Source organism: Erythrolamprus reginae, chromosome 2, assembly GCF_031021105.1.
Source record: "Erythrolamprus reginae isolate rEryReg1 chromosome 2, rEryReg1.hap1, whole genome shotgun sequence".
Classification (NCBI taxonomy): Eukaryota; Metazoa; Chordata; class Lepidosauria; order Squamata; family Dipsadidae; genus Erythrolamprus; species Erythrolamprus reginae.
This window is the reverse complement of record NC_091951.1, coordinates 238,446,768-238,470,883: the sequence shown is the minus strand read 5'-3', so window position 1 is coordinate 238,470,883 and position 24,116 is coordinate 238,446,768. Positions and strand designations below refer to the sequence as shown.

At 39.2% G+C, this 24,116-nt stretch overlaps 1 protein-coding gene across 2 annotated transcripts in view; it reads left to right on the top strand.

Moving 5' to 3' along the window:
• DGKQ (diacylglycerol kinase theta) overlaps nucleotides 1-24,116 on the top strand; it is a 132,268-nt gene that overhangs the window by 31,626 nt on the left and 76,526 nt on the right. For both annotated transcript variants that reach the window (XM_070742292.1, XM_070742293.1), the window contains exons 3-5: nucleotides 18,848-18,947; nucleotides 19,948-20,033; nucleotides 21,850-21,975. In XM_070742292.1, the coding sequence (XP_070598393.1) occupies nucleotides 18,848-18,947; nucleotides 19,948-20,033; nucleotides 21,850-21,975 (312 nt within the window). The remainder of the gene's footprint in view (nucleotides 1-18,847; nucleotides 18,948-19,947; nucleotides 20,034-21,849; nucleotides 21,976-24,116) is intronic.

Genomic DNA, 24,116 nt, shown 5'->3' with positions numbered 1-24,116 from the left:
ATATCACAATACATCATTCTGGATATTTTGATAAGCAGAATACAGTGATACCTTGTCTTACAAACATAATTGGTTCTGGGATGAGGTTCTTAAGGTGAAAGGTTTGTAAGATGAAACAATGTTTCCCATAGGAATTAATGGAAAAGTGATTAATGTGTGCAAGCCCAAAATTCACCCCTTTTGCCAGCCGAAGTGCCCATTTTTGCACTGCTGGGATTCCCCTGAGGCTCCCCTCCATGGGAAACCCCACCTCTGGACTTCTGTGTTTTTGCGATGCTGCAGGGGAATCCCAGCAGGGGAATCCTAGCATCGCAAAAACGAGTGCTTCGCTGGCAACGGAAGTCTGGAGGTGGGGTTTCCCAGTGAAGGGAGCATCAGTGAAATAGCAGCATTGCAAAAACACCGAAGTCCTCAAATCCCCACCTCCGGACCTCTGTGTTTTTGCGATGCTGCGATTTCACTGAGGCTCCCCTCACTGAGAAACCCCACCTCCGGACCTCCGTTGCCAGCGAAGCGCCCATTTTTGCGCTGCTGGATTCCCCTGCTGGGATTCCTCTGCAGCATCACAAAAACATGGAAGTCTGGAGGTGGGGTTTCCCATGGAGGGGAGCCTCAGAGGAATCCCAACAGCGCAAAAATGGGTGCTTCGCTGGCAACAGAAGTCCAGAGGCGGGGCATCCCAGCGGTGGCGGTGGGTTTGTAAGGTGAAAATAGTTTGTAAGAAGAGGCAAAAAAATCTTAAGCCCCAGGATTGTATCTTGAAAAGTTTGTATGACGAGGCGTTTGTAAGATGAGGTATCACTGTATTGTGAAGTGAGAAGAGAAGACTCATTTTTGTGTGGATCAGTTCTTTATACAGATTGTTTATTGTATATAACACTATATCCCCAATTGCCCCTTTGTAGCTTTGATTTCTGGTGTGGGAGAGACCTACATTTTCAGTCCATTTTTATTGTTTCAAAGAAAGGGGTTAAGGTTTCACTTTTCAATTCCCAATTTGTTTTTCAGTTTGGAACGAGTTTGGGAAAGAAATCTCTACAACTTTATTTAGAAGTTACTATTGCTATTTGAAAATGAAGCAGCACCTCATTGGTCTCCATATTAAATGTTCAGGTGGCTCCTATCATTTCTTAAGCAAACATATATTTGCTTCATATTTCTAAGGTCAGCCTTAGCCCTGAGCTCAAATGTAACTGACTCATTCCTCATTTATCAAGATGAAGCCAGTGACTTTCAAGTCGTGATTTTGAATAATGTCAAAAAAACTGAGCTTGAGAAAAAGACTTGTCCCATTCACTTTTTTAACACCTGTGGTTGAATTCTGCCATTGTATCTTTGTGTTTTCAAGATCATGCTTAGTTCTCTCTAAACAAAACTCCTTCCAAATAAGATCAGAAATGAGACAGCTGTTCTTCTGCATTTCGTTCAAGATTAAGGAAATAGGCTTTGAGAAAGTTGGCACCTATTCAACTTTTTTTTAAGCTACCCTAATGTTGAAAAACTTCAACTGTGGCTGTTTCATCTGTTTTTCAGAAAGCCAGATTATCTTTGTGTTTCATAGACTGTTCAAGACAGTCCATTAATTAGATCCTGCGTGAGACTTAAATTGGTTTCAAATCCTGCATTCGTTAGAGGGACAGGAAATGAGGATGTGATTGTTGTTAATGTATATACCATCCACAGAGTTATATAACTATTTTTATAATACGTTGAGGTCTGGTTTAAAATTTAAAAACCATGCATACATGTATGTGTTTATATGTGTGTGCAGTGTATGTCTTTGCATTACATATCCTAACAACTATGCAACTATTTAATGTGTTACATTACTGGAATATTTTTGAGTTCAGTTATTTATGCAAATAGAATATCTGTTCTATGCTAATACTTGAGGCTGTGTTTCTCAGCCTATACCTACAACTTTAAACTGTATCTAGTATTGCTCCCTGGGGAATTCTGGAAATTGAATTCACCAGGAGTTCTTAAACTTGCTAAGGTAGAGAAATTCCCTTCTGTACTATATGATCTAAAGGTCCACAGTGTATGATTATGCTGATTTGTATACTGTTTCCATGATCTATTATTCATAAAATGCTCATATAACTGAAGAATATTTGTTGAACAGATGGTCAGTTTGAAAAAAATTATATCATAACCTAAGGCCTTGGATGACAACATGGTTCATAAAGTTTGTTCGAGTCTTATTTAGAGTAAGAAGAGATGCTTTAATGCTTGACTGGACAATTCCATTCTTTGCACCACCTTTGTTGGTACAAGTAGTCCTCAACTTACTTACTTTATTTATTTATTTATTTATTCATTTATTCATTTGTCCAATACACAAATACATAGGAAGAAAAATAGACATGTGGTAATATATATATAAGAGTAAAAGTGAACTTAGAGGAGAGGATATATGAAAGGAAGAGAATATATAAGATAGGTGAAAGAAAGGAAAGACAATTGGACAGGGGACGAAAGGCACACCAGTGCACTTATATACGCCCCTTACTGGCCTCTTAGGAACCTGGAGAGGTCAATCACAGAGAGTCTGAGGGAGAAATGTTGGGGGTTAGGGGTTGACACAATTGAGTCCGGTAATGAGTTCCACGGTTCGATAACTCGATTGTTGAAATCATATATTTTACAGTCAAGTTTGGAGCGGTTCGTATTAAGTTTGAATCTGTTGCGTGCTCTTGTGTTGTTGCGGTTGAAGCTGAAGTAGTCATTGACCGGTAGGACGTTGCAGCACATGATCTTGTGGGCAATACTCAAATCGTGTTTTAGGTGCCTTAGTTCTAGGCTTTCTAGGCCCAGGATTGTTAGTCTATTTTCGTAGGGCATTCTGTTTTGAGTGGAGGAGTGAAGGGCTCTTCTGGTGAAATATCTTTGGACATTTTCAAGTATGTTGATGTCTGAGATGTGGTATGGGTTCCAGACAGATGACAGTCACCAAATGAACTTACAGCAGTTCCTTTGGTGACTGTTCTATCTTACAACAGCACTGAAAAAGTGACTTATGACCATTTTTCACACTTACGGCCATTGCAGCATCCCCACAGTCACATGATCAAAATTCAGACACTTGGCAACTGTTTATACTTATGACGGTTGCAGAGTCCTGGGGTCACGTGATCACCTTTTGAGACCTTCTGACAAGTAAAGTCAATAGGGAGGCCAGACTCACTTAACAATCCTATGTTGCTAAATTAACAACTGCAATGCTTTACTTAATGACTGTGGCAAGAAAAGTTATAAAATGGGGCAAACGCACTGAACAAATGTTTCACTTAACAACAGAAAACTTGGCCTCTATTGTGCTGTAAGTCAAGGACTACCTGTACATAGCTGTACTTGAACTTTTGTGTTAGGTTTCTAATTTTATTTTCCAACATTTTTGGAAAAGAGATTTTGATAGGAACTTTTCCTATTTGCTCTACCTGGCAAGACAAAACAAAACAAAAAAGGGCTATTGAGTGGTTATTGAATGTTCTGAGTTTTGCCATTTCGTTTGTTTAGTAAAATAAGAACATAAGAGCATAAAAAGAGCCATGCTGAATCAGGCCAAAGCCCATCAAGTCCAGCATTCTGAGTCACACAGTGGCCCACCAATTGTCCATGGAGATCTTGAGCAGAAAGAGAAGGCAAGACCCTCCCTTTCCCCTGACCCCCAACAAATGGTACCCAAGGGAATCCTGCCTGCCTCAATCAACATAGAGGCGGCACATGGACATCCGTTTCAATAACCACCAATACACTTGGCATCCATGAATTTGTCTAATCCTGCCTTGAAGCTATCAAGGCAGGACAGCTGTCACGACCTCTTCTGGAAGTGAATTCCATAAACCAACGACCCTCTGGGTGAAGAAATATTTCCCTTGATTTGTCCTCACTTTCTTCCCTATGAACTTTAGGGAGTGCCCCCTTGTCCTAGTATTGTGTGATAGAGAAAAGAATTTTTCTCTATCCACCTTTTCTATCCCATGCATAATTTTATACACTTTGATCGTCACCCCTTAAATGCCGTCTTTCAAGGCTGAAGAGACCAAGGCGTTGCAACCTGGTTTCATAAGGGAGATGCTCCATTCCCTTGATCATTCTTGTTGCCCTTTTTTGCACCTTTTTCAGTTCCATTATATCCTTCTTGAGGTGCGGTGACCAGAACTGTACACAGTACTCCAAGTGTGGTCTCACCATCAATTTGTACAGAGGCAATACAACACTTACCGGCTTATTTTCGATTCCCTTCCTAATCATGCCAAACATGGAATTTGTTTTTTTACTGCTGCTGCGCACTGGGTTGACATCTTCATTGAGCTGTCCACCAAAACCCCAAGATCCCTTTCTTGGGTTGGCTCAGAAAGCTTGGACCCCATCAGTTGGTAGGTATAATTGGGGTTCTTTGCCCCGATGTGCATAACTTTGCACTTGTTTAGGTTAAAATGCATTTGCCACTTTGTTGCCCATGCACTCAATACATAATACTATACATAATACTTTGTACTACTGTATACATAATACTATACATAATACTTTGTTGCCCACTCACCATACATAATACTTTGTTGCCCACTAACTCAAAATACTAAGTTAGTAATACTATTGTTGTTACTACTACAGGGTTTAGTTTAGTCAACCTTCATTTACTCTTGAAAAGCAAATGGGACAGCAATCAACTGAGGAACTTTGGGGGATGTCTCTCTACTGCTGGTCGTAGCTCTGGTCCAGGGATGAAATGCTCCCGGTTCGGGCCTGCCTGCCAGTGGTCGGAGAGCTGGTAGCAATGGCAGTGCAAACCCGGACACCGCATGCGCAGAGGGTAAAATAACCCAAATGGCGGCGGCCGGGTAGATGGGGCGAAGCCTTGTGCTGCCATCGCTACTGGCTCTCTGACCACCTGCTGGCACACCTGAACTGGGAGGATTTCACCCCTGCTCTGGTTGTAGTTTTCACCTGCCCATCAGAAACTGGTCACTCCAATTGCGAGGTCAATTTCCAACTCTTGCCTTTCCATGGTCGTATGCTTTCTGTAGCGAGTTTGATTTGTCTTAACAAAGCTCTTGTTCGTATTGGAACATTTTTTTAGCAGCTTAGTGATCCGGCTGCAAATAGAAGTGTAAATTGGACAGGGAGTTTTGTTCTTTTTTGAATTTATTTCCTCCTTTGTTAGAGATAGGGTTTTTGTGTACACTAAGTCCCCACAGCGGCCAATTTAATTCTTCAGATTTCTTAGGAGATGCATTGATTTACTCTATCCAAGATACGAATTTAGATGCACTAGGCTGAATCATTTCAGTGGGATGACTGATCTCCTTGGGATTGGCTCTTTGATGTTGAATGGTATCACCAAGGTTATAATGTATTAGGAAATCTTGTCCGTGGCAAATGTGCTAAACATTGGTATTATCCTCACCCAGTGTGTGTTTATGTATGACTTCTGCAAAAGGGTGACTAAAGGGCCAACATTCCTACATTGGTTATGATGCTGAAGGCCACTTGATTTCTTAAGAAATCTCATATCCAGTGTATAGAAAAGAATTACTAATAATCATTGAATTCATGCTTGTAATTACAAATTAATATTCCAAAGAAAATGTTAGTGTGATGTGTAACCTCTAAACTTGCACAAGTTTTCCTGTGTGTGCGGGGGTTTTTTGTCCAGCAGATTTTTTTCTGAATCTGTAAGCAAAACTAAGCAAGCCCATCTAAGGAAACCCAGATCTAGCATCTTCTTTTAAAAGTACATCCTGTAATAATGTATGTAAATAACCAAATAGATGTGGATGATAGATGTTGATGTTTTAGGATTGAGAAAAATGAATATGAATAAAACTTATCAGGAAAGACTTAATGAATTCAATCTGTATAGTCTGGATAGAAAGGAAGGAGGGGGCATGATTGAAACATTTAAATATGTTAAAGGGTTAAATAAGATTCAGGAGGAAGTGTTTTTAATAGGAAAGTGAATGCAAGATCAAGGGGGCACAATCTGAGGTTAGTTGGGGGAAAGATCAGAAGTAATTTATTTATTTATTTTATTTATTATTTTATTTATTGGATTTGTATGCCGCCCCTCTCCGTAGACTCGGGGCGGCTAACAACAGTGGTAAAAACAACATGTGACAATCCAATACTAAAACAGCTAAAAACCCTTATTTTAAAAACCAATCATACATACAAACATACCATACATAAATTGTAGAAGCCTAGGGGGAAAGAATATCTCAGTTCCCCCATGCCTGACGACAGAGGTGGGTTTTAAGGAGCTTAAGAAAGGCAAGAAGGGTGGGGGCTATTCTAATCTCTGGGGGGAGTTGGTTCCAGAGGGCCGTGGCCGTCACAGAGAAGGCTCTTCCCCTGGGTCCTGCCAAATGACATTGTTTAGTTGACGGGACCCGGAGAAGGCCCACTCTGTGGGACCTAACTGGTCGCTCGGATTCGTGCGGCAGAAGGCGGTCCCGGAGATAATCTGGTAATGTGAGAAAATATTATTTTACTAAAAGAGTAGTAGATGCTTGGAGCAAACTTCCAGCAGACATGGTTGGTAAATCCACAGTAACTGAATTTAAACATGCCTGGGATAAACATATATCTATCCTAAGATAAAATATAGGAAATAGTATAAGGGCAGACTAGATGGACCATGAGGTCTTTTTCTGCAGTCTATGTTTGTATATGTTTTTAATGTTCAAAATTTAATAAACAGAATTTTTAAAAGTACATCCTGACTAGAAATTACAGTCTCTATGAATTTGGAGGAGGGAGGAGGGGGTACTTGGTTCGGAAAGAGAATTCCAAGTTGTAACACTAAGTACTGTAGATAGACAGACATAAATGAATGAATGACACAATAACAAGAATTCTCCTTTCTCTGCTTCTATCTGTTGCTTGGCTGCATCCTCATGTTGAAACATTGTGGGCTTTTGGTTCGAAAAGGCAGAGTATACCCTTTTCTTTTCAAACATTATAGGAAGCTTTCGGTCATGTCTATATTTCTATTTTGAATATGGTGGCACATAGATTTGCTTAACTAGTTCAAATTTATATTGTCCCTGTATGTACTTCTAATCAAATGAGCGCTAGCTGGTTTTAATAGCCAGGGTGACAAAATGTGCTATAATAGTCTTTCTAAGAAATAATTGGTGAAGAGGAACATGTTTACATTAGGTCTTATTCTTCATCCAAAAATAATATTTATGTTAACTCCATTTATGGACTAATATTTTATTTCACTAGTTTGCAGCTGCTTTTACTTCTCCATTGTTGATGGTTTACAGTGTAAATATAGAGCGTGAAACAATCTTTTTTGAAGCCAGAATTACGTTTCTAAGGATTCTAACCTCAAATAGATTTATGTGTTTTTATTTATATTAGAAACGTTCCTGGTTTTGAGAGTCTTTTAAGATAATGTTAGTGTGTATTCTTTCTTGTTAGTATAGCAGTTACTAAATTGCACGAGTCTTGTTGAAATTATGCCACGGATCAGTGGTTCTCAACCTTTCTAATGCCATAACCCCTCAATACAGTTCCTTATGTTGTGGTGATCCCCAACCATAAGTCTAGCGCCAATTCTCCCAACAGAGCTTTAAGCTGATTGGCAGGAAGGTCAGAGGGACATGCCCACTGTAAACACCTGATTGATCAGATTGTAAAAAAATGCTCCAAGGCGCCAGAATAAAAGCTTTAGTTCCTAACACCACGGGAAATTTGTCTTTTCCCATGGTTTTAGGCGACCCCTGTGAAATGGTCATTTGACCCCCAAAGGGGTCTCAGGTTGAGAACCACTGCTCTGGATGGATAGTTCTTGCATAATTATTTGCGCACTGGATTAATATGTTGTTTTTGTGCAGATAATTCTTAGGTCAAATTAAGCCATTCCTTGTTCTGTGTAACAGTTTAGTATGAACTGATTTCCTAATGACTTTAGCTAGGAGCTCATACATACATATAAAGCCCTTCATGGCACCCGACCAGATTATCTCAGGGACCGCCTTCTGCTGCACGAATCCCAGCGATCAGTTAGGTCCCACAGAGTGGGTCTTCTCCAGGTCCTGTCAACCAAACAATGTCGTTTGGCAGGACCCAGGGGAAGAGACTTCTTTGTGGCGGCCCCGGCCCTCTGGAACCAACTCCCCCCAGAGATTAGAATTGCCCCCACCCTCCTTGCCTTTCGAAAGCTGCTTAAAACCCATCTCTGCCGCATGGGGGAACTGAGATACACTTTACCCCTAGGCCTTTACAATTTTATGCATGGTATGTCTATATGTATGATTGGTTTTTATATAATGGGTTTTTAACTGTTTTTAGTATTGGATTATTGTCATATACTGTTTTATTACTGTTTTTAGCCGCCCCGAGTCTGCGGAGAGGGGCGGCATACAAATCCAATAAATAAATAAAATAAAATAAAATAAATGTGTTTGCGTGTGCATTTCAGTCATGTGTATCATTGTTTAAGCCTGTCAGCATAATGAGAATTTGAAAAGCAAGGGAACCCCCTACAAAAATAGAAACAGGAAGTTTAACTGCTAAAGATAGCTGAAAATAGAACAGGCATCTTTGTCCCCCAAACAGCTGTTAGTGCTTCCATTTTCTAGAGTTAACCCACATTATTGTTTGGCTTTGTGGACTTTTAAAAAGGCTTTTCTATGAAAGCTAATAACAGTTTTGAACAGTGTGTGTAAGGCATACATATGTTCATTTTTATCTATATTATTTCTGATTTAACATAAAGCCAAAATTCTGTTTTGCATACTATACCTTTTGGCTTAAGGATATAGTGGAAAGATCTATGGTGTGAAAGTTCTAGAGCAGTGATGGCAAACCTATGGCATGGGTGCCACAGGTGGCACGCGGAGCCATATCTGCTGGCACACGAGCCGCTGCCCTAGTTCAGCTCCAACGTGTATGTGTGTGCCGTTCAGCTGATTTTTGTCTCACATAGAGGCTCTTGGAGGGCATTTTTGGCTTCCAGAGAGCCTCCAGGGGGATGGAGGAGGGCGTTTTTACCCTCCCCCAGCTCCAAGGAAGCCTTTGGAGCCTGGGGAGGGTGAAACACGAGCCTACAGGGCCCACCAGAAGTTGGGAAACAGGCCATTTCCGGCCTCCAGAAGGCCTCCAGGGGTTGGGGGGAAACTATTTTTGCTATCCAATCTGAAGTTAGTTAGGGGAAAGATCAAAAGCAACATGAGAAAATATTATTTTACTGAAAGAGTAGTAGATCCTTGGAACAAACTTCCAGCAGACATGGTTGGTAAATCCACAGTAACTGAATTTAAACATGCCTGGGATAAACATAGATCCATCCTAAGATAAAAATTCAGGAAATAGTATAAGGGCAGACTAGATGGATCATGAGGTCTTTTTCTGCCGTCAGTCTTCTATGTTTCTATGTTTCTATCCCCAGGCATTGAATTATGGTGTGGGCACTTGCGCATGCACGATAGTGCACACCCACGGTCTTTCAACACTCGAGGAAAAAAAGGTTCACTATCATTGTTCTAGAGCAGCGATTTTCAACCTCTTTTGAGCCGCGGCACATTTTTTACATTTACAAAATCCTGGGGAACACCACCAACCAAAATGACACTCTAACATAGCACATATATATATAATTAATAACATAGTTTCTAAATGTATTTATACTCACTTAGTGTGAAACCGGGCCTGTTTCGATGAACACAAAAGGGATATCCTGCCAACATTTATCTCCAGTCCTGACCAGGACTAGAAATCGGGACCATGGGGAGGAGTAGCAGCTTCAACTACTCGCCGCGGCTACACAATGACAAGCGGGGACCTTCCTGGGTGTGATGAGAGGTGGCCTGCTATTGGTTCATCACTAGTGGTCAGGATGAATCCTAGAAGGTGATTGGTCAGTGAGCGTTCCCTGTGCCTCCACTCTTCCTGTTGCTGATAGCCTGAGGGATTGTGAGGGGAATGTTTGTGTTCAGATGGAGGCAGCTGGCGGCAGGCCAGATAAATGGCCTCCACGGGCTGTATATGGCACGCGGGCCGTAGTTTGGGGACCCATGTTTAATTTCTCCACGGTACACCTGACCATGTCTCACGGCACACTAGTGTGCCACAGCACACTGATTGAAAAACACTGTTCTAGATTATATATAAGTATAGTGGCCCTGTATTTGTGAACCACTGTTTGCAGGATGGTAAATAAACACTTGGGGCAAAGTAGTATATTTATTTATTTATTTATTTATTTATTTATTTATTTAGTTAGTTAGTTAGTTAGTTAGTTAGTTAGTTAGTTATTGATTGGATTTGTATGCCGCCCCTCTCCGTAGACTCGGGGCAGCTAACAACATTGATAAAAACCAGCATGTAACAATCCAATACTAAAACAACTAAAAAAAAGGAAAACCCTTATTATATATATTCTGACAGTGTGCAAAACAGCATTTCCGTTTTATATTTTAACAACATAACACAATTGGAAGGGACCATGGAGATCTTCTAGTCCTGTGATGAACCTATGGTATGTGTGATGGCACACAAGCTGTTGCCTCAATTCAGCTCTGCCGTGCACGCGCATGCCTCCCGCCAGCCAGCTGGTCTTCAGGTCTCTGTTGAGCATGTGGCGGGGCATGCACATGTGCAGAAGGCACACACATGTGGGGGGGCGCACATAAATGCATGGAGGTGGGGGGTGTGTGCAGGAGCCATGGCACATACGCAAGAACCATTCACATATTGCATTTTGGGTGCGTGCGTGCTTTGGGCACTCGGTCCGGAAAAGGTTATCCATCACTATCTAGTCCAACCCCCTGCTCAAGCAGAGCACCTATACTATTCTGGACAAATGGCTGCCCAATCTCTTCTTCTTTTTTTAAAAAAGTTTTCTTTATTGAGTTTTACAAAAATTAAATAAAAGAAGGTGTATACACCACAACATCTTTTTTTTGTTGCTTACAGGTCTTAACCATTTCATCTTTTCCTTACATTTGCATTTTTACATTTTATATATTTACATTTCTATATAAATCAGTTTGCACTTACCTTTACAAATTGTTTGTTACATTATATATATTTGTCTATTTTTGTATGCCGTTACACATTGTGTCATTTTTACATGCCCGATCTCTTCTTAAAAATCTCCAGTGATGGAGCACTTGCAATTTCTGAAGGCAAGCAGTTCCACTGGATAATTGTTTCATAGTTAGGAAGTTTCGCCTTAATTCCAAGTTGCTTCTCTCCTGGATTAGTTTCCATCCATTGCATCTGGTCCTGCCTTCTGGTGCTCTCCTTTGTGACAACACCTCAAATATTGGAATACCGTTATCATGTCATCCTTAGTCTTCTTTTCACTAGACTACACATATCCAAAGCCTGCAATAGTTATTTATATGCTTTAACATCCAGTCTCTTAATCATCTTAGTTGCTCTTCTCTGCAGTCTTTGTAGAGTCTCAACATGTATTTTTTATTGTGGCAACCAAACTGGATGCAATATTCCATATGTGGTCTTACCAAGGCATTATAAAGTGGTTCTAATACTTCAAATGATCTTGATTACTATTGAACATGGTATACAGTGTTCCCTCGCTTTTCGCAGGGGATGCGTTCTGAGACCGCCTGCGAAAGTTGAATTTCCGCGAAGTAGAGATGCAGAAGTAAATACACTATTTTTAGCTATGAACAGTATCACAAGCCTTCCCTTAACCCTTTAAACCCCTAATTTGCAATTTTCCATTCCCTTAGCAACCATTCAGATTATTACTCACCATGTTTATTTATTAAAGTTTATTAAAAAAATATTTATTAAAGGCAGACGAAAGTTTGGCGATGACATATGACGTCATCGGGTGGGAAAAACCATGGTATAGGGAAAAAAACCCGTGAAATATTTTTTAATTAATATTTTTGAAAAACCGTGGTATAGACTTTTCGCGAAGTTCGAACCCGCGAAAATCAAGGGAACACTGTACTGAGAATATTTCATACTTTGGGCAACAGCAAGCTGAACATCCTTGTCAGACCCACAAAAGATACTTTATTTTGTTAAAATCCTACTTAATTCGATATGGTTTATTTATTATGCTCACCCAGTATATAGAATAGAGTAGAGTAGAGTAGAATAGAATAGATTTTTTATTGGCCAAATATGATTGGACACACAAGGAATTTGTCTTGGCATATATACTCCCAGTATAATGTATAACATATATATGAATAGTATAGAATAGCATGATGTTAAGCTCATTCTCCTTTCATAGCTTTAGTTACATGCAGAGGTGGGCTGCTGCCATAATGCCTAATTGTGCACAGCTCCGCGGCTCTGGAACGTGAGTGCGGGTTCGAGCGCAATTATCCATCCCGCACCTGTGCAAGAAGCAAAACCTCACCGAAACCCGTCCGCACGTGCGTCCCCGTGTGAGATTTTGCATCCTGCACAGGTGCGGGAAGCAAAATTGCGCTTGATCCCGCCCTCGCGTTCCAGAGCCGCGGAGCTGTGTACAATTAGGCATTCTGGCAGCAGCCCACCTCTGGTTACGTGAATGTGAATTTTTTTGCTTCAAATTTTGATGAACTGCAAACCTTTGTATCATTTGACAGAGGCTAATTTAATGGTAATTTTTGGAAACAAGCCATCTTTGTAAAATATGGATTGAAATTGGCTTGCTTTTACTAACCAAATGAAAGATGGATGGCATTTTGATGGCTTGTGTGATCAAATAATCTACTTAATTAAAAATGAAGGTGAAAGCTTTGAAGTCATCCTAGCTTATGTCTCTGATTATTTAAAGACTTTGGGATAATGCTGTAAAATGCCAATATTAAGTACATGTGTGAGGATGTGATTCAGTGTATTAAGGACAATTACATAGCTTTAAAGCAAAGGCAAGGATGAGATTACATTATCTTTGCAAAGTGATCTTAATGGATTATAAAGACACTGTTCTAGAAAGAGGGTTCAATAATAAACGAGAACCAAAAATTGATATTGCTTGTAGAATTAAAGCAGCTACTTGTCTGTAGTGATGATTAAGTACAAGAATAATTGAGGCTTTATGGAGCGAAGGAAGTAAGATTAATCTGAGGGATGAATTTGGCAGAGGGGCTGAAGAAGGGATTAAACCGGGCTGTTAAAACTGGATCCTTCTACTCATTTTCTGAGAATGTGTGGTGATATGCATATCTTGATGTAGAGCTATTTTTGTCCATTCACAAGAAAGGGAGTCAACGGAAGGCTCTGATGATTGCCATCATGGAGACAAGGGAACCTACTCAATAGTAATTGCATCATCTGATTGCATAAAACAGGGAGAATATTCCTTTTGCAATGCTTGTGCAACAGAGAGGCATTTTATACGTGGGTTGTTAGGTCAAGCACAGCTGGCACTATCCCATCCTTATCTTCAGTGATGGAAATATGCTGTTTGGGAATGGGACACTGCCTTTCTTTCTCAGCTGTATTTTTCTTTGCTGCCCTTTTGCCTATCTGCAGTGCACAACTACATCCTTCAACTGCAACTTCGTTTGTGTATCTCCTTAAAGGGAGATTTCTTTCTTGACTGGGTGGTGTAAGGAGGCTTCTAATTTTTTTCTGAGTTTTTTTTTAAAAAAATGTCTTAACAGAGCATTGCTGTTGCACCTCAACGCAAGCATGATGTTGAAAAAACTTTTTGTGTACCAGCAAGTTCAGCCTTCTTTTCTGGTTTCACCTGAAGGGATATTAGACATGGCCAGGGTGAAATGCTCCCAGTTCGCTCGTGCCTGTCGGTCACCGCAGAGCCGGTTGCGAAGGCAACATGAGACGCCGCCTTTGGGTACTTTTACCCTCTGTTCATGTGCAAAGCATTCTCTGTGATCGATAGGCATGAATGAACCAGGAGCATTTCATCCCAGACAGGGCCCATCAAATAATGTGAGGCTGCAAAATTCATAACCCTTGGCCACAGTCTAGTGCAGTGATGGTGAACCTATGGCACAGGTGCCACAGGTTGTACGTGGAGACATATCTACTGGCACCCGAGCCTTTGCCAATCTCAGCTCCAATGTACCTGTGTGTGTCGGCCAGCTGTTTTTTGGCTCTCGCAGAGGCTCTGGGAGGGCGTTTTTGGCTTCCAAAGAGCCTCCAGGAAGATGGGGGAGGGCGTTCTTACCCTTCCACGGCTCCACAGAAACCTTTGGAGCCTGGGGAGGGTGAAACACGAGCCTACTGGGCACACCACAAGTTGGGAAACAGGCCGTTTCTGGCCTGCAGAAGGCATCTGGGGGGTGGGGGAAGCTGTTTTTACCCTCCCCAGGCATTGAATTATGGGTGTGGGCACTCGCGTATGCGCAATAGCGCACACAAATGCTCTTTGGGCACCCAAGAGAAAAAAGGTTCGCCATCACTGGTCTAGTGAATGAGGATGATGGATCTTAGGCTTTCAGTTCCTGGAGATGGGATAGATCTTACAAAATAATTGCAGGTGGATAGATGTGATAGGATTCTTCCACCTTGATGAAGGTTACCAGTTATTAATTTACTCAAATCTTTTTTGTTTATTTATCAAAGAAAAAGAAGTTCTAGATTTCAGCAGTAGAACTATGACTCCACTGTACATTTGTTATCACCACTCTCTTTATATCAATAATACAACACTCACCTCCGTTCAGTTGCTACAATTCCACCCTGATGCAGGAGAGATTACAGCGTTGTTAAAAGAAAAATAAAATAGATCAAGTCAGAACACTTTTTGATGGCCTTGCAGTTCTTTCTAAGGGAGGTGGGAAATATTAAATCCGTCTGCCCCAAGCATCTGATGAGCCTAATTGGGTTCCAAAAGGAACCTTGGTTGTTCTTGAAGATCTTTTGAATGGTCCAAACTGAAATCCCAGTGGCTACCTGGAATGAGAGGGCATTGGGGCCTCTGTATGGGATCACACCCAAGCAGCCCCCTCCCTTCCTAGGGATCTTGGAACTCTCTTCTGTTTTACGGAGGAGTTGAGGAAGATAAGTGTTTGAAAGATACCTGAAGTGCTACTGAAGGCCAATGAGAAGTGAATTAAATTGACTATGGATTAGAACTGCAATTATATACTTTCTTTGTAGTGGTAAGAGCAACAAAATGCCAGTATTTCTTTGCTCTTGGATAGGTGGCTTACCTGGTAGTCTTCTTTCAAATGATCTGACTTTGCCTGATGTAGGAGATAGGGGAAGTTGATATGCCCCTTAGCTACTACGATTTATGTATGGTTTGCTTGGGTTGTGTGATTAATTTTTTATGATAAGGGTTTTAATCTGTTTTTTAATATTGGATTTGTACATTGTGTATTGTGTTGTGACCCGCCTTTAGTCTTCGGAGAGGGGCGGCATACAAATCTAATAAATTATTATTATTATCATTATTATTATTATTATTATTATTATTATTATTATTAATAATAATAATAATATTAATATTATTTTGCCCTGTTTTACAACTTTTCTTGTTACATTTGTTATGGGAATCACTACAGTGGTTAAATTAGTAATGCAGTTGCTAAGTGAATCTAGATTCCCCATTGACTTCACAAAAGGTGATCATGTGACACCAGGATCGCAACTGTCATGAATATGAACCAGCTGTCAGGCATCTGAATGTAAATAAGGTCACCATGGGGATATTGCAATGGTCATAAGTGTGGAAAATTGTCATAAGTCTTGTCCCGTATTTCAGCTCCTGGGCTCCAGATAGCAATAGCAGACAGAAAATACTTCTCACTTACCGTATCAAAGAAAGCTGTTGTCATTGGTCTTTTAGCTCTAGGCCATTCACTGAATAATTTGAATTGCATACCCCCAATGTTTTCTCTATGCCATGTAATCCTGCATTGATGTTCGGTACATTGACCATCAGAAAGAATAAGTATCCTTTGCTCGTCATTGGCCTGCTAAAACTTTGTTTTTTGATGTTTTAGTTAATTTTTGATACTTTGATGAACTACATAAAAAAAGAAATGTTTAGTAAGTAGGAAGCTGCCCTTAAAAGATAAGACTGGCATTTCATTTCATTTCAATTCAATTCAATTTATTAGACTTGTATGCTGCCCCTTTCCGAGGACCCGGAGCAGCTCACAACATGCAATACAAACAACATGTATACAAATCTAATAGTTAAAAAACAGTAGATTAGATTAGATTAGATTTATTGGATTTATATGCCGCCCCTCTCCGTAGACTAAAATCCCATTATATAAAAAACAGTCAGTCTACTCAATCACATCCATACATAACATTTGACGGTCAGAGAAGAAGGGGGCATGGTCTTTTCTATAGCAGATTGTATTTCTTCCTCTCTCCTTATGGTATATTCAGTTGCTTCATACATTAGACAATTTCTATGACTCACTGATTGACCTTAGGCCTCACCAACTTCATGAAACATTATGCAAATAATTGTGGGTACTACAACTGTGTGGGCTATTTTGTACAGCTTGGGGGAAAGCAGAATGCAATTCTAATAAGTAAATAAATAGAATAGAATTTATTGGCCAAGTGTGATTGGACACACAAGGAATTTGTCTTGGTGCATATGCTCTCAGCGTACATAAAATGAAATATACATTTGTCAAGAATCATGAGGTACAACACTTAATGATTGTCATAGGGGTCAAATAAGCAATGAAGAAGCAATATTAATAAAAATCTTAGGATATAAGCAACAAGTTACAGTCATACAGTCAACATGGGAGGAAATGGGTGAAAGGAATGATGAGAAAAACTAGTAGAATAGAAGTGCAGATTTAGTAGAAAGTCTGACAGTGTTGAGGGAATTATTTGTTTAGTAGAGTGATGGCGTTCAGAAAAAAACTGTTCTTGTGTCTAGTTGTCTTGGTGTGCAGTGCTCTGTAGCGACGTTTTGAGGGTAGGAGTTGAAACAATTTGTGTCCAGGATGTGAGGGGTCAGTAAATATTTTCCCCGCCCTCTTTTTGACTCGTGCAGTTTACAGGTCCTCAATGGAAGGCAGGTTGGCAGCAATTGTTTTTTCTGCAGTTCTGATTATCCTCTGAAGTCTGTGTCAGTCCTGTTGGGTTGTAGCACCAAACCAGACAGTTATAGAGGTGCAGATGACAGACTCAATGATTCCTCTGTAGAACTGTATCAGCAGCTCCTTGAGCAGTTTGAGCTTGCTGAGCTAGCGCAGAAAGAACATTCTTTGTTGTGCTTTTTTGATGATGTTTTTGATGTTAGGTGACCATTTTAGGTCTTGAGATATGATAGAACCTAGAAATTTGAAGGTCTCTACTGTTGATACTGTGTTGTCTAGTATTGTGAGAGGTGGAAGGGTGGAAGGTTTTCTCTTAAAGTCTACCACTATTTCTACGGTTTTGAGTGTGTTCAGTTCTAGATTATTCTACTCACACCACAAGGATAGTTGTTCAACTTCCCGTCTGTATGCGGATTCATCATTGTCTCGAATGAGTCTGATCACTGTTGTATCATCTGCAAACTTCAGTAGTTTAACAGATGGATTGTTTGAGATGCAGTCATTAGTGTATAGAGAGAAGAGAAGTGGTGAGAGTACACAGCCTTGGGGGGCACCTGTGCTAATTGTACATGTATCTGATGTGATTTTTCCTACCTTCACCTGCTGCTTCCTGTCTGTTAGTACATAACTGGTCATCTCAAAATATATCAAGAGCCAGCACTAGTAATGTCATTGTTAAATATTTATAAAGGCTGTGCAGCAAATCTATAAACGCTATCTTTAATATATAATCTTATTCCAGAATGTTCTACTTTAAAATCCAGCAAAAAAAATTATTAAATTCTACATTACCCATCTCACCTCAAATGACTGCCAAATTAGCTGGTTAAAAGCAGAATTAAGGTAAACACAGCATTATGTTTACCCAAGTCAAGAAACTGGAAATTAAAACAGATGCCTTAATTATAGATACAGTATATCTCATGGCATTAATGATGCCATGCAAAATTTTGACAAGTCAATCAGTAAAATTTTTCAGCCAAGGATAAATTTACATTTTGAGAGTAAGTGATGAGTACATGTACAAAATGGCAGAGATATCTCCCAATTCTCAATATAATTGTCATTCAGTCAGAAAACACATGAGAAGTCAAATCACTCCAAAAAGAATCCCATTTGCGTAAAACCTTTGTGGAGAAGATTGTATAAGATCTGCATCTTGTGAATAATTTTTGGTTCCCCCAGATTTGGGCTGCCTGAACAAGGGAAAGTAAGAGCAGGCGGAAAGCTAATTATAGATAAACATAGCTTTGACTTTAAGGTGTCATTATTGATTGTGTGGTATTTATTTGCCAAGGCAGCATCCTCAGTTTCTAAAATCCCTGGCTGTGAATTTGGCTGAATTTGAGGTAGCCATTAATTCTGGATTTTTCCACTGAATTTCTTTGATTTTTGTCAAGGAATTTTACCAGTATTGATTTATAGTTCCAAGCTTCTTCCCTGGTTTCTGGTAAATCAGCTTGTGTGATAAATAGAATTTATTAATGATGCATAATTCATATTTTTAATGTTTCCAACAATAAACATGATTATGTTTCTTAATGAGAAGAAATTAATATAGTAATTGCTTGGTTATATGCCATTGTTGAAATAGACTGTTAGCAGCCACATAGATTTTGGGCTCTTTCTGAATGTTTTTTTTAAAATAATTTTTTAAATAGTTTTAAATGTTAAAACATACAGACTAGATACATACAACATAAAAACAGTGTCCTGTGAAGGTCTTTCTGAATGTTGTGTTTGTATATTCATGGAAAAATGGCGCCTTGGATTCTGATTGGGCATTAACCAAATGCATAACAATTAAAATGTATATGCAACATAACCCTCTGTGCAATATGTAATTAATCCTTACCTTCCCCCCCCTGCAGGTTCCAGTTGCACATTGTTTAGGACCCATAGGACATTACAAGAGAAAATTCTGTTCTGTGTGCAGAAAGCAGTTGGAAAGTCCAGCATTCCGCTGTGAAGGTAAGCTCCAAAAAGAATGGATTATGCTACTAGTCAGCAGAGCTTAATTTCAGTTAATTCCTTTTTTCCTGATTCTGATCTATATTTTTCTATGAAAATAAAAAATACGAGTGGTTCTTTAGAAAGTTGGAAGACTTGCTGTAAAAAATATTCAAAAGGAAATCCCTATTGCAATGGAATGTTTACAATGAAACATGTCCCCTTGTGTTTCATGCATTTATCACTGAAATTATGGTTGTTGTGTATACAAATTAGAATTAGAATATTTTGTTTGGCCAAGTGTGATTAGCCAGATAAGGAATTTGTCTCTGGTGCAGAAATGTTTCTTCTTCTTCTTCTTCTTCTTCTTCTTCTTCTTCTTCTTCTTCTTCTTCTTCTTCTTCTTCTTCTTCTTCTTCTTCCTCTTCCTCTTCCTCTTCCTCTTCCTCCTCTTCCTCCTCTTCTCGTTCTTCTCGTTCTCGTTCTTGTTGTTGTTGTTGTTGTTGTTGTTCTTCTTCCTCTTCCTCTTCTTCTCGTCTTTTTCTTCTTCTCTTCTTCTTCTTCTTCTTCTTCTCCTCCTCCTCCTCCTCCTCAATTCAGCCATACCACATTGCTAAATATACTGTACATCAGTGCCCCCCAACCTTTTGGCCACCAGGGACCAGTTCCATGGAGACAGGTTCTTCTGTGGACCGGAAGGGGCATGGTTTCATGTGCTGATTGCATTGCACTGGTGGTGCCTTCGCTTGTTTACGCGACCTGGTTTCTAACATGCTGCATACTGGGACCCCTGCTGTACCATAGATGTTAGACAGCACTGTGAGAATCAGTCATTTAGCAGATCACCTAATTTAAATAACTTTTATGTTTGTATTCAGAATACTTTATTTACTGATTCTACAGTGATTGACCTGCTGTAATAGTTTTTTAAAGGTTATCCTGGAAAGAAGTAAATGCAGAGATGCATGTGGGTAAACAGATGCAGAGGGGAGTTCACTTTGATTTCCCCCATTTATTTCAGTGTGCGAGATGCATGTACACACAGACTGTGCCCCCTTTGCTTGCAGTGATTGCCGTGAGTGCCATCAAGATGGTCATCAAAATCATGTAAGTATACTTTAGCTATCATACTTAAAAAAAAAAAAATCAAGGTAGCAAAACATAAATTTTAACTACAGGAGGATACGGTGCTAGAAGGAAAACTTCGGAGAGGGGCGGTATACAAATCTAATAAATAGATAGATAGATAGATAGATAGATAGATAGATAGATAGATAGATAGATAAAACAAGAACAAAAAGAAAATGGGGAAAAATGTGACTATGTATGCCTATGTGTGTATGAGTGAGTTTTACATACCCTTTGTATGCATATACATAAATATTAAACATGGTTGTAAAAAAATAATTAATAAAATTAATTAATGATGGTGAATTTAAATAAATGTTACATAGAAACATAGAAACATGTTCTAAGCTCTTTGTTGTTGGATTACTTTTTCAGCTAAATATTGCAAATTCCCCCACACCTTTAAATATTGCTGATCCAATGAGAAATGTATCCTAGCCTTTCAGTGTTTTTCAGTAATAAATTTGGTAGATGACAACAAAAATTAATTTGTATCCAGAGTCATGCAAATGTGATGGTCTGCATAAAAAATTGATAAATAAATAAAGAATTGAGCAAAGTTGCCAATTTTGGGGGGAAACTTATTACCGAAGAAAATAACTAGTAGGGCATTGCTATTAATTGGTAACCAATTTGCTTGGATATCTTGTTCACAAAATCTAAATTAAAATCTATTCAATGATAGTTTGATTTATCCGATCCACTTCTGATAGTTTTCAGGTGCTACATACATAATTTATATTCAATCATCCTTTTGATATAGCAGGAATGTCCTGCTGAAACAATCTGAAAGTAATAATTAAAACAAAATGCAAAAAGGACATATTAATTTTTTCTTCTTTGCATTGCTGAAAGTCCTTTGCATAATATCATTAATCAGATAAGGTAAATTACACCACCATCTCCTCCATTTATGCTATTATGGAAATAGTATAAATCAATGCAAATTACATAATTTGCATTTAATAGATATTTAGTAAGAGCAAACATTCCAGCCCTTCTATGGTGAATTAAATCAACTTTCACTAACAACTTTCACTAAAATTGAACGGGTCCAAAGACGGGCTACAAGAATGGTGGAAGGTCTTAAGCATAAAACATATCAGGAAAGACTTAATGAACTCAATCTGTATAGTCTGGAGGACAGAAGGAAAAGGGGGGACATGATCGAAACATTTAAATATATTAAAGGGTTAAATAAGGTCCAGGAGGGAAGTGTTTTTAATAGGAAAGTGAACACAAGAACAAGGGGACACAATCTGAAGTTAGTTGGGGGAAAGATCAAAAGCAACATGAGAAAATATTATTTTACTGAAAGAGTAGTAGATCCTTGGAACAAACTTCCAGCAGATGTGGTAGATAAATCCACAGTAACTGAATTTAAACATGCCTGGGATAAACATATATCCATCCTAAGATAAAATACAGAAAATAGTATAAGGGCAGACTAGATAGACCATGAGGTCTTTTTCTGCCGTCAGACTTCTATGTTTCTATGTTTCTAATGTAGTGAAAGTGTAGAGTTTATTGCCTTTTGGGGATTGTGTCACAGTTAATTCAATACCACAAGAGTGAAATTTATCAAGTTTAATTTCCAATCTCACCTCTCTGGGTTTACTTTAAAAAAATAAATATGCTTAATATAAGAGTTCTATAAAGTATTGAAAAGATGCACCAGATTTAAAATGAAGGAGAGATGGATACTTTCCAATCCATCTACCCAAATTTGAGCCTGATAGTGCAAAATATTATGATGCCCTCTTAACATAATTCTGGTGATTTTGCTTCTCTTTAGGATATGTACCATCATCACTGGAGGGAGGGAAACCTTCCATCAGGCTCACGTTGCAAAATTTGTAAGAAAACCTGTGGCTCTTCTGATGTGCTCTTGGGTATGAGATGTGAGTGGTGTGGCATCCTGGTAAGTATGTTAAGGCTCAGGCAAGTCTTCAAGGAAACAAATAAATATATTCCAAGGAAAGAAAGTTGTTCTTCAAAAGTATTTACCATAACTGTGGGAAACAAAACACAATATTGAAATGTACATGAAACCGCACAGCATCTACTCTGGGAAACCATCATTTCCTTTGTGGTGGTCCCTAGCTTAATAATAAAAATGGTTATTTGAATTCATAGAAGGTATAGGTACAACACAAAGTTGGAGATTAAAAGTTTAGCCTTTAAAGCAAAACATTTATTCCTTCTGAATAGCACCATTAGATAGAAAACTGGAGTTTGAGGGAGAGAAATAACCCATGATTGTTTCCATCGTTAAAACCTGGGGATTTTCAAAAGAAATCAGGATGCTGACCACAAAGATCTGACTGAACTTGATTCAGTCGGCCTGTTTTTCATGGCCCCCACCTTGACCCTTTTGCCCACACTCTGTGGATATCTCTGTAGCTGAGAGAAAAGTATATGAGGAAGTTTTGGCAAGGTTTCAGCATACAGGTGGTCCATGATTAATAACCACTCATTCAACAACTGTTCAAACTTAGAAAAGCACTGAAGGAATACCACTTATGACCAGTCCTTAAAGTTCTGGCTCTTTCAGTGCATGGTCATAGGTCTGTGATCTGGTCACTCAACAACCAGCCTGGATTTCCATGATGAGATAATTGTGATTTGCAGCCTTCCCAGGTGACTCCCCACAAGCAAAATCAGCAGCGAGTTAGAAATCCTCACTTAATGACCTGCAGTAATTCTCCTAACAATGGTAATCGGGGCTTGCCAGAACTGCTGTTGCCTAGCATTCCAGATGTATGATTTTGCATTGCTTAGCAACAGAAAGTCCAGCTCCAATTATCGTCATTAAGCGAGGGCATAAAGGCCTTAATCCCGTTTTACTTTTATTGTTAAAAGCAGGCTATTAAAATTTCACCTGAATTAAACTTGAAAGTATTTTTGTGTGTATGTGTTGTGCTGTCAGAATTTGAAACCATCCAGGCACACAAAATATATTTTGCGCTGTGGAGATGAAGGAGGATAAGACATGTGGTTAATCTTCTACCTTAATTTGCAAACAAGATAGAAAACATTCTAACTATGAGTAATCCAAAATTCCTGGATGTTCTGTTGGCTACTTATTAAATCAAATAAGCTTCAGAATTATTAGCATGGTGTGTGGGTGTGGGTGTGTGGGTGTGTTTAATAAATCTCTACAGATGGTAACATTTCCGCTAGTTACATATACACTGAAAGGAGGGAGTCAGTTTGGTCTACTCTAGCGGTTATAGCACCAGGCTAGAACCCAGAAGACTGCGAGTTCAAGTCTGACCTTAGCCATGAAAGCTAACTGGGTGACCTTGGACCAGTTGTTTTCTCTCAGTTTAACTCACCTCTCAGGGTTGGTGTGGGGAAAAATAGGAGGAAAAAGGAGCAGTAAATATGTTCACCACCTTGGGTTGCTTATAAAAACAATAAAGGAGGGATATTAATTCAATAAAGTTTAAAGAATTAAAGAAATGTAAGACAGACTAAAAGAGTTAGTTTGGTGTAATGGATAAAGCAATAGGCTAGAACAGTGTTTCCCAACCTTGGCCACTTGAAGATATCTGGACATTTGCTGGCTGGGGAATTCTGGGAGTTGAAGTCCAGATATCTTCAAGTGGCCAAGGTTGGGAAACACTGGGCTAGAAAATAGGAAACTCTGAATTCTAATCCTACCTTAGGCACAAAGCTGGCTGGGTGACTTTGGGCCAGTCACTCCCTCTCAGCCACCGGAAGAATGCACTTTAAAAATGCTGCCAAAAGACCTGTAGGGACTTGTACAGTTGTTGCCAGGAATCAAGACTCGGAAACAAACAGACTCACATAAAAGAAGTCTGATACCATGAAGTAGAACCATAGAGTAAGAGTAAACTTAAAAAACAACAACAAATAAATATTAGCTGTTATTTCTGATGCTATCATTACTTACTTGATAAAGGAACGGAAATATTCTTGTGTTCAAACGATTTCCTCATTCTTTGTAAGGGAAATCTGATTTTTTTTTAAGTATAAACTTTCTTCCTCCATTAAAACAGCTTGTAGTTCTGAGTATATAGACACACACATTATTAT